Source organism: Mycteria americana, chromosome 7 (assembly GCF_035582795.1).
Source record: "Mycteria americana isolate JAX WOST 10 ecotype Jacksonville Zoo and Gardens chromosome 7, USCA_MyAme_1.0, whole genome shotgun sequence".
Taxonomy (NCBI): Eukaryota; Metazoa; Chordata; class Aves; order Ciconiiformes; family Ciconiidae; genus Mycteria; species Mycteria americana.
Window position 1 is genome coordinate 42,101,511 of NC_134371.1, and position 10,871 is coordinate 42,112,381.

Here is a 10,871-nt window from a genome sequence, read left to right on the forward strand (position 1 = left end):
AACAGTGGGGAGCATCAGTGGGATGAGGCGTCCTGCTGGGAAGGGAGGCTGGAGCCAGGCTGGGTCGTAAAGCAATCCCAGCTGAACCATGAACTGCGCCTCCAGGCACAGCTTGCCACCTCTCCTGCTGCACCCATGGGTGGGCTCCGGTGTCAACAGGGCCCTGTTTGTGCTGGCGGGAGGGCGAGGGGTGCCCTGCATTTCGGGAGGCAGACACTAGGTGTCCTGGCGCTGGGTTTCACAAGCCCTCATGACCTTTGCAGCACAGCAACATGCCCTGGGGAGGATTGTTTCATACAAAACAGACCTTTGGATAGGGTTTTCATTTCCTTCGCAGCCAAGCACAAAGGAACAGCAAGTCCTCGCTCCTAATAAAATGACAACAGTCAGCGACGCAGATGGGCTGGCTCTCCGCGGTGATTGGAGCCACGTCCTGCACCCACGCCATTCCTGAGGTCCTGCAAGAGGGGGCTTACAGCCCTATAGCTCCCTCCGGCTTAACCTCATACCCCAGACTGCCCCACGGGCAGGAGGTGCTGCCCGAGGGGTGACTTTTACACTCCCTTGGGAGAAACAGATCTGTGCTCGGAGGGGGCGAGCCCTGGTGGTCAGCGCCCCATGAATCTTGATCTGGGAGCGTGGTAAACTGACAGATGCCAATCACACCTCCAGCCCCACTCAGAGCGGGGCTCTCGGCCACTCACACAGCACAAGCGTGGGCAGGGAGCCAGGGTGCAGCGACTCGGGGTGCAGAGGGGACAGGGCTGCAGAGCGTGGGGAGTGCAGGGGGTGTGGGGCGCAGTGGGTGTAGGGGTGCAACGGGTATAGGGTGCAAGGGTGCAACTGGTGTAGGGCTGCAGGATGCAAAGGGAACGGGGGTGCAAAGGGGTGCAGGAAGTGCAGGTGGAGGGATTGCAGGGGGCAGGGGGTGTAGGGCTGCAAGGGGTGCAGGATGCAAGGGGTGCAGGGCCCCGTCCTGGGAGCCCCTGCAGGGCTGTGCCCCGGGCGGGTGCCTCCAGCTGCGGGCGGGGCCGCACATCTGGGCGGGGCGGGGCGGGGCGGCCGGGCAGTGACTCCGGCGGGGCCGGCGCGGAGCATCCCACAGCCGGTGCGAGCGGCGAGCCGAGCCGAGCCGAGCCGAGCCGACAGCATGCCCAAGTGCCCCCGCTGCCAGAAGGAGGTCTACTTCGGTAAGGGCTTCCTGCTCCCTCCCCGGCCGCCTCCACCCCGCGGGGACCGCAGGGCTGTCGGGCTGCTTAAGCCGGGGTGTCCCGATGCTGCACCCCGCCGGGCTTCGGGTCCCCGGGCACCCCGATGTTGTGGGTCCCCGGGGTGTCCCGGTGTTGTATACCCCGATGCTGTGGGTCCCCGGGGCACCCTGGTGCTTACAGGTCCCTGTGCACCCCAGCTCCACAGGTCCTGGGTGCCCCGTTGCTGTGCGTCCCAGCGCTGCAAATTCTTGGCGTGCCCCAAAGTTGCGCACCCCTGCCGCTGTAGGTCCCCGGGGTTCCCCAGGTGGGTGGCCCTGTAAATCCACCCAAGGAGAAGGTGTCTCGCTGCACAGTGTGGGGTGCAGTGGGTACCCCCAGCCTGCAGACGGGGCCATGGCACGGCATGGTAGCTCAGCCCTGTTTCCTTCCCAGCATCGCCCACAGCCCTGTGCCGAGGCAGGCAGCTGGGCCAGCCCTGAAGACTGCTCAGTTTGGAGCCCAAAGGCCTGGCCAGTGCAGCCCGCTGTGCTGAAAGCCTGGGCGGGTGAGCCAGCACCTTCCCAAGGGCAAATCCTGACCCATTCCTGGGTCAGTGGGTTGCCCACATGTTGTCCTGTGTGGTTTATCACAGCAAGATGACAGCCCTGGGGTGTTGTTTTCAAGCCACTGTTGCAGGCTAGCTGCGAGCCTTGTTGAGCTTCTGTCTGCTGCTGGGCTTCAGGCAGATGTCCTCCCTCCAAACTGAGGCCCCGAAGCTCCAGGCTCCTGCCCCTTCTGGTGCTGTGGTCCCGCTGTCCTGCCTGAGGGTATTTGGGGCGTTTGAGCCTCTTGCCCTGCCGGCAGCAGCTGCTGGAACAGGCAGGGTCTGTCTGTAAGACCTCCCCTCTTCCCTGGTTTAGCTGAACTTGAAGGGGTTTGCTGGGAGCAGCTCTTACGTACTCCTTGCTTTTTGGTTTACTAGAGATGAGGGCTCTGCGATCCGAGTGCCGTCCCTGACTTCTGCTCTCTCTGCCTTATTTCTACTTTGCTTGTGCATGTGCCCCATCTTCCACTTCTGCTCTGCCAAAGAATTTGGAGGCTCAAACACAGGGGCTGCTCTCCCTGCCAAACAGCCCTGTCCATTAGTGATGCCCACCCTGGTGGTTGTGCTGGGGCTGGCGTGGGCGTTGCCTGGAGGGCTACCGGGGACGTGGCTCCTGCGGTTGGGGAACATCTCTACCTAAACTGGAACTCACTGCTTGCAGCCAGGTTTTGATGTTGGGTTTCAGCAGGGTACAGTTCATGGCTCCCTCCTGCGACCAAGGGTCCTGGGGCACCTCATTTACCCGTGTGGCTTGATGACGGGAGCTACCAAGGTGCTGGTGTCAGTCTCTGCCTTTCCTGTGTCCCTGTGGATCTGCTTCGATCCCAGTCCAGACAAGCTGGGTTTGCTGTGCCCGCAGGTGTGGCCGCAGAGGTGCCAGGACGTTCGACCAAGGAGGGGTTTGGCCCCACGCTTATCAGGCTGCTCTTACGAAACTGTGTCTGTTGATGCAGAGGCTGAGGAGGGTTCAAAAGTGGCTGGAGGACGGAGCTTGCTGCCTCATATCTCTGCCTGGAGATAAGGAGTGCTGGCAGAGGAGGCAAGGCAAGCCCTGCTCCGGGGCACCCTGGGGCTCTCCTCGGAGCCTGGCGGTCCTGCTCGGGCATGCCTTGAGTTGCTTCTGGACAAATTGTGTCTGTAGAGAAGAGGGGTGAGGGGCAGATGATGCCGAGAGGACGGGGGATGGGGTTTGCAGGGCCACCACCAGCTTTCCAGGGGAATCTTGCCTGTGTGGCTGAGAGCCAGGGGGGACCCCGCTGCAGCGAGCCTTGGCAGAACTCCTGCCGAGTGTTGGCACAAATGCTTCTGCGAGAAGTGGGGAGCCTGAGCTCCATCCAGAAACCCTGTGATGGGAGGGCCCCGTCACGAGCCAGGCTCAGGGTCCTGGGGCTGCCAGAGGGAGGACGCTGTGGCCCCCACCGGGCTGCGGGCACAGGAGGCTCTTTGTGCTGCTGGGGGATGGCAGCAGGGCTGCCTCGTGACATTTGGGCACTGCCTCCGCTCCCACCTCTGCAGCCGCTGGCTTGCTCCTTGTATAAGCTGTTGTGGGCATATTTGGACTCCAAAGAAGAGGTGCTTCAGGCTGCCAAGGGGCTCCTCGGGGCACGCGCTGCCAGCAGTGGCTCAGTCCCATTGCTCGACCTCCTTTTGCAGGCATGGGGAGAACGTTCGGACCTGGCTCTGACAGAGTTCCTGTGTAAAGCTCTGCTTTATCACTTAATAAAACCCCAGGAGTGCAGCTGCCAACAGGACGAGCACATGTCTCTGCAGAAAATACCCTCCTCCCCCGCTGTGCCGCAATTAAAAGCCACCCTGTGTTCCCCGCTCTCTCCATAAACACGTCCTGGCCCCAGCAAACAGCATGTTGTCCCCTCCCAGCCGCCTGAGCCCCGGCCAAGCTCCAGCCCTGCTCTGGTTTGCCATGGTGTGTGCAAAATCGGAGCTGTGGCTGGAGCGCCAGTGGCCGCAGGGGACTGGTTTGTGTTGGGGCAGGGCACGGCGATGGCTTTGCCTCCCCGGTCCTCACCAGCATCCCCGCTTCGCCCCTGCCAACTCTAGTGATTGCTTGGGCTCCAGCTGGCCGGGGAGAAATTAATCCCTTTGCAGGCTGATGGTGGAAGGTGGGAGGTCCCCAAATCTTTGGAAGATGGATGTAAGTTGGTCCGTCCACATGGATGTGGTGGCATTCACCCTGGGCACGGCCCTGCGGTTTTGGATCTGGGCGCCCAGATGTGCATGGCGATGTGTGTGCACAGTGAGCACTTGTGTTTGAAACACGGTGCCCTCTGTCCTGGACAAATAGACTTGAGAAAATGCCCCAAAATGTCCTCCCTAGGATGGGTGGCAGGGAGGCCAACCTGCCAAAACTGATCAGTGCCTCAACTAACCCATCTCCTTTCTGTGGCAGCCGAGAAGGTGACTTCTCTGGGGAAGGACTGGCACCGGCCTTGCTTGAGATGTGAGAAGTGTAGCAAGACCCTAACATCTGGAGGCCATGCAGAGGTGAGGTTTGCTGCCCAGGAGGTCCCTGTCCCCCGCAGCTAGGGGCTGCAGGAGGGGTAGGATGGGCAGAGATGGAGCTGAAGGGCGGTCGGGGCTGATGCTCTTTCTCTCTCCCTGCAGCACGATGGCAAGCCGTACTGCAACCACCCCTGCTATGCTGCCTTGTTTGGGCCCAAAGGTAGGGTTGCTGTGGCTGGGGTTGTGGGAGGGAGGGGAAGGGGGCTCAGGGCTCCCGTCTCTCGGCGAGGTGCATCCCACCGTGTGCTCGCCATCCCGCAGCGAGGCTGACCCTGTTCTGGCTCTCTTCCAGGGTTCGGCCGGGGAGGAGCCGAGAGCCACACGTTCAAGTAAACCTCAGGTTGGTGCCTCCCCTCGGAGCTCCCCTTCTGCCTCCGGCTGGGCGGGCTGGCCGGGGCTCTCCCCCCGAGGCGAGCGGGGAAGGCAGGCACGCTGCAGTGTCTCTCCGGGCTGGCTGTGACTCCCAGCCCTCGCGCCGGTGCTCGGGAGCAACCTGCTGGGTGCCAGCTCCTCCTCTCTGCCAGCTCCAAGCAACCATCGGCACCCGCTTAGCTCCGGCAGCGGACACCAAAGGCTTTTGCTTTGTGGCCTGTCGGCAAACACAGGGTCTGTCCTGGAGCACCGTTGTCCCTGGGATGTCTCCACTCCCAGCCTGACTTCATCCGCCCCTTTCTTCCATCCCTCTCCAGGTCTGACGGCCAGGGTTCCCAGCACAGCCTGAAGACAGCACAAACGCACCGCGACAGACATGCATTTTTGTTTTTAATTCACTCTGTACTAGACTAGCATGTTAAAAGCAATAAGTAACCGAGGCTGGGGCTGGTGTGGAGAGGGGCTTTGCTCCAGATGGAGTGCTGCCGGGGTGGGGGCGTTGGGACGCCCTGCCGGATAGGAAATTTGGCCAGTATTGCTGAAGGCCGCCTGGAAAGGAGACTGCACCCTTCCAGCCAAAACCCAGCCCTGCTTCTGGCACCTAGCTCTCGTGGCTGGGCCCACAGTTGTATTTTCAGCCTTTAATAAACCCAGACCGAAAGATGCTTTCCCCATGTAGCAGCTGTGCTCTCTGTAACGGGGGTCCTGCAGGACTTGCTTGCGAAGCACTTGCCGCTTGCTTAAGGACCCCACGTGGCCTCTGGATCGAGCCCCACACCGTGTGATGGTTCCACGTGCTTTTGCTCCTGGTGTATGCGGGGTCCTGCCCCAGGCTGCCCACCCCAGGGGCTGCCTGAGCCCGGGGGGGTGAGAGCAGCCCCTGGGTGCTGTGGGCACTGGGGCCGAGTGTGCCCCAAGGGACGGGGTGGTGGGTGTCGTGCTGGTGCTCGTCTGGGGTCGGGGTCTTCCTCAGCTCGGTGGGAAGGACATACCCCACCCACGGCCTCACTGGGCCTGTGTTGTGACATTTGCAGAAGTCTAGAGCGTGGTGGCTCCTGCCATGAGCCACCGCTTGTTGCCTGTGGGTGTCATGGGGTTAAAGCAGAGGCATGCAGTGCTGCTGGACAAGGGTCCGAGACTGCTGACCCACGGTCTCTCTGGCAGGCAATCTCCGGCAGGCATTCCGGCCATGTCGCAGCCCCTGGCAGTGCCTGCTGGAAAGCCATGCCCGTGGGCAGCCCCCAGCTCTTTGCTCCTGGATCTGAGATGGCACTTTGCAGCCCTGAGTTGGGGCAGGGAGGTGTCTTGCTGGGAGGTTGTTAACCGTCACATCAGGCAAACCTGGTGTTTGCTGCTTTCGCTCTGAGCAGCCGTACGAAAAGGCCAAATAAGGCGGGAGGTTACCTGCGAGGCAGAGCCAGCCTCCCTCGGTTGGGAAAGCAGAGGCGCAGTATTACAGAGCGAGAGGTGGCTCGCAAGCGCTTTGCTCTTTCGTGTTTCAACCTCTTTGCCCCGCTGGAAGAACAGCACTGACAGTTGTAAAAGATGTCGACTTGAAGGATGTTTCTAAAATGGTTTCTTAACCGTGTCTTTCCCTAACCTGAACCACCACATTTACATATTCAGAGAGACTTCACAACACACTGGGATATTTTTGTCTACAGTTTATGCATGCATTTCCTTAGAGACTGCTCTGCATCTTACTGTCATGCTGGCCTTACTGGGACTTGGCCAAAACCCTCAGGGGTCAGAGGTACCTGTCTAATGTCAAAATCTTCGCTGTCAAAAGCAGCCTGATCTGATAAGCATCTTAAAACTTCCCGTGTGCTTGATGCCAAAAAGCTCTGCACCCGCTGGGCACGCTTCAGTGGGACAAACTTGACCAGCCGGCGCTGCCTTGCCTCCCACCCAGTCAGCACAACAAACGCAGGCGTCTGCGTCAAAGGCAAACCCTGGCTATTGCTGTGCGGCCACCACCAGGCCTCCCAGCCAGCCAGGTCTCATAGGGCCCCCTGCCCTCCTGCTCCCAATGCTGCCCTCCCGGGATGCCAGTACCCACGGCTCCCGGCCAGCGAGACACGGTCCTGCTCTGCACCTCTGCTGGCACCCAGCCCGCCCCTGGGCCACTGGGGAGGTGGCTTTCCTCTGCAAACTGGGCTTCAAAGCAAACTAGTGATACAATCTCAGCAGCCTTGAGCATTCCAGTGAGATAGCGTTTACCCTCAGCATTAAAAATAGTGCCAAACACAAGCCTTGTCATCCTCTGGGCTTGCATAAGTGTGTCCAGCTGGGAAAGGGACCCGTGCGTTGGGCTCCTGGTCTCTCCCAACAGGGCCCGGCACCACAACTTTTCAGGAGCAGCTAATTCCAGGTGCAAAGGGCCAGGCTAGAAGGGACGAGCAGGGAACCAGCAAGAGATACGGAAAAGCAAGCGCTGCTTGGGGAGAGGCTGGACCGATCCAGCCCTTCAGCTGACAGCCCTTTCTGCGGGCAGTGGCCGCAGCTGGGGCAGGAGGCAATGCGTTGCCGTTTGCAGCGTGCTGCCCGGGGCTGCCATTTGCTTCAGTCCCTGCCACCCATTTACAGCGTAGGGGTGGTGGCTGGGGATGGCTCTCCCTTCCCTGGGTGCACGGAGGGATGTAGGAACTGTGCAAGGTCTGTGCAGCCTCAGGAAACCTGCAAAGAAGCTAAATCCAATCCTGCAGCTGCCTCCCTGGAGGGAGGGGCAAAAACTGGGGGTCCCTGCAGGAGGCTTTTGGAATAAGTCCTTGGGTATTGATTCGCGGTGCAAAAAGCTCCTTCAGGCTGTCCTATTTCTCTGCCCGCCCTGCAACAGGCGCTCCCACTGAGATGGTGTTTAGCCCCAGGACTTGCTGTCAGGATACTCCCCTCCGAGCGCTGTGCTTGTACAAGTCACGCTCTCTGCCTGCTCCAGCCTTGATGCCGTGAGGTTGGAGTTCAGGAGCAGGTCACATCCGCAAGGAGCCTTGGTCAAAGAAAATACATGATAAATTGATTTTTTAAAACTTGCTTCAGTCTTTGGAGAGGAAGCAGAAACAGCTGTATCACATTTGGATAGGAAATCTGCACCCAAGCCAGGCGCTCCCCTCCGATGCTCAGTGAGGCTCGGCAGCAGCCGGGGAGGTGGGCTGTCAGCAGACACAATCTTTTCTCCATTGAACAGTAAACCTCTGCGGCCTGGAGCCTGAGCCGTGCAGACAGGCAGCGTGGCTCCCAGCGCAGCTCGTCTGCGATGCTCTCGGCTCTGAGCCCCGGTGGGAGGTGGGGACGGGCAGGGATGGTCCCTTCCCTCCCAGTGCAGCGATGCCCTGGCCGTGCTGCTCCTGCAACAGGGGAGACAGTGAAAGCAGGATGCTCAGGGCAAATCCCAGCTTTTTGGGGGGAGCAGCCGAGGGATGCTGGCTTGGTGTGCCCTACCAGCTGCTCCCACCGCTCGAGGCAAAGAGGAGACCCTCGGGAGGTGGCTGGCAGCCCCCGTGTCCCGCCTGGTCACCGGCCAGCAGCCACGGAGATATCACTGCCATTGCAGGTGGGGTCAGGGCACGGCCCCAGCCCCAAGGTGCCCATCTGGGACAGCAAAAGGTGTCGGATGATTTGCAGCATGGTGATGCCCTGCACGAAGGTCCCCTGCTTCGGTGACCTGAAACACTGCCGTTGCTGACCCCGGAGGAAGGGGCTGTGCTTCCTCTGCCCTTATTTCAGAAGCCTGGGCTGAGATCAGTGAAGTTTGTGGATTGCTGAGCCTTGGTTGCTATAAACACTTCTTCACTCTGACAAAAAAACAAACATCACCCCTTCCTCTGACAGCTGGGTGCGGGCGAGCCCCAACGCCCTGGGTAGGGAAGCAGAAGAGGTTTTGGCAAAAGACAGGAAACAGGACGGGTTCAGAAACTAAACTGCTGCTGTTCCCCGCCCCGGCTCTGCGGCTTTCTGTACAGAAGAAAAAAGGAGAGGGGCAGAAAGGGGCCTGGGGGGCCCTGTAGCTGATCTGTAAGAGATGGGGGTTTTGCTTCAGCCCCCAGTGGAGGCAGAGTGCAGGCAGGAGGGGCCGGTGTGGGTTGCCTGGCCCTGCATCTTCCTCCCAGTGCAGATGGGACAGACCTTAATCCGAAGCAGAGGACAGATGTGTCCCCGAGCCCGCAGCTGGCAAGGGGGACGGCTTAGGCTGGAAGCCTTACAGCAGGGTGCTGCCCTCAGCATTGCTCCCGAGGGCTGTCCTTAGTGAAAGCAGCAGCCCGGGGACAGGGCCACGTCCTGCCAGCGTGGCCGTGGGAGCGGGCTGCAGCTCACGTCTGGGCTAACACGTGCTGGGGAACCGGGGGGGTCTGGTTCAACGCTGCAGGCTCCGGTGCCTCAGGTGGGGCCAGGCACCTGCCGTGGGGCGAGCGGTTTGTTTCCCTGCCGGTGTGTTTCTGCACATAAAGCCGTGTCCCCTTCAGGGACAGGCAGGGCGCCGGCAGGGCCGGGGGAGCGTGGCACGGGGGCTGCGGCTGCAGGGGTTCCTGCTCTTTGCTGCGTGGGGCTCGTGGGGATGAAGCTGGTCTGTAACTGGGTGGTATCCAGCTCACCACTGCTTTGGGTATTTTTAAGGCTGATGTGTGTCAAGTTCAAAAAGCTCTGATATCTTGTGGGAGAGCAGTCAAGAAAGTGTCTGCCCATCTCCTAACGCCTCAGAAATCTGCCTTCTTATCTGGGCGATGGTAAGAGGGACCGTGCAGCTGATGTCAGACAGCAGGAGTTCTGCAAGCTCATGTCATGAGCCGGGACTTCCCGGCCCAGCTCTGCAAAGCAGCGGGTTGAGGAAGCCCCGTCTCACCAGCGGAAACAGCTTTGCAGAGGTGGCAAAGAGGGGGTCAAACCTCGTTCCTGATGGGGAACAACATCCCCAGCAAAGACTGAAGCAGCTGAAGATATTGAAGGCAGAGAGGCTCTGGGTAAGGGAGACGGCCAGGGGTGTAACGAGAAGCGGACGAAACCATGAATGAGTACTGGAGACTGAGGTCTAATCAGGGAGCAAGGACAGGAGGGGACGGGCCGTTCCACCATCACCCTGTCCCCAGTGCTGACGATCCAGTGTTAGAGAGAAGCTGGGTGTGAACAGCCCTGGGGACATTTGCCAGGTCCTGGGTGGCTTTCCCCAGCAAGGAGCCTGAGAAGAAAAGTTGGCATCAGACACTAGAGCTGTGTTTTACTTTCACGCCTCTTGTGTTATTTTCAAGGAAACAGGGAGAGTTTTCACCGGGGAAGGTATGAGAGCTTCACACCAAAGCCTCTGGCTTTCTTTGGTGAGTCTTGGGTTAAAGGCTGGGGGGGGAAGAAGGTAGAGGGAGTTTCCCTCCGTGCAGAGCAATGTCAACTTGGCTATTTAAGTAAAAAGGAAAGGGTGAAACTCCTGAGAACAGAGAATTGCGAGATCTCAGATCTTTTTTTTCTAATCCTCCCCAATTCACTTATCATACTGAAAGTGCAGACCCTGCATCAGAGGGCCTGAAACGCCAACGCCTACAGTATAAGCACCCAACCGCCGGGAGCTGACCTTGAATTTTGGCACTACAGCCCCCACACAGCCTGTTGTAGCCTAATGCTCTGTGTCCAGGAACACCTGTGCTAGAGTATTTGTGTAGCTGTTACAGTCCCTCTCGGGGACCCGGTGATCTGTAACTGTTACGTGATGCGACTCAGCGTGCGAAACACGTGCTGGCCATCCCAGCAACATCAGCACCCCTTGCACCCACCAGCGAGGACGGTGCCGGGAAGCAGCTCATTGCTCTCTGGCAAGGAGATGCCTATTTGCGACCTGACGTGGCTGCTCTGAGCGTGCTGACGGCTGGACTACAACAGCAGAGGTCCCAGGGTGGCCGGTCTGGAAGGCGCCATCCTCTCCCCAGTCAGGGAGGGCTGCTCGGCTGACGGAGACACGAGCCCACAACGGATCATCATCAGCAGATGCCGGGGCTGCTCCGTGCCCGGTGGGAGCTGTGATCCCTGCCCGTCCCCAGGCAGCGTGGGGCTGAGCATGGCTGCAGGCCTGCCCCGCTGCGCAGGCGCTCTGTGTTCACAGCCCCTGTGCTGCTCTGCTCCTTCCTGCCGGCATGATGTCCGCGTGGCCAGGCCGTGCCTTTTCCCACTTGGGTTAACCCGGCATCCCAGCGAGGGGAGAGAGC

At 60.1% G+C, this 10,871-nt stretch overlaps 1 protein-coding gene across 1 annotated transcript; it reads left to right on the top strand.

The window, feature by feature from the left end:
* The first annotated feature begins 1,072 nt into the window (after nucleotides 1–1,072).
* On the top strand, nucleotides 1,073–5,356 carry CRIP1 (cysteine rich protein 1). The gene is made up of 5 exons (XM_075508104.1): nucleotides 1,073–1,190; nucleotides 4,202–4,296; nucleotides 4,417–4,474; nucleotides 4,607–4,654; nucleotides 5,004–5,356. Exons 1-4 carry the CDS (start codon nucleotides 1,151–1,153, stop codon nucleotides 4,645–4,647), a joined length of 234 nt encoding a protein of 77 aa, XP_075364219.1. The 5' UTR covers nucleotides 1,073–1,150; the 3' UTR covers nucleotides 4,648–4,654; nucleotides 5,004–5,356.
* The last annotated feature ends 5,515 nt before the right edge of the window (nucleotides 5,357–10,871 follow it).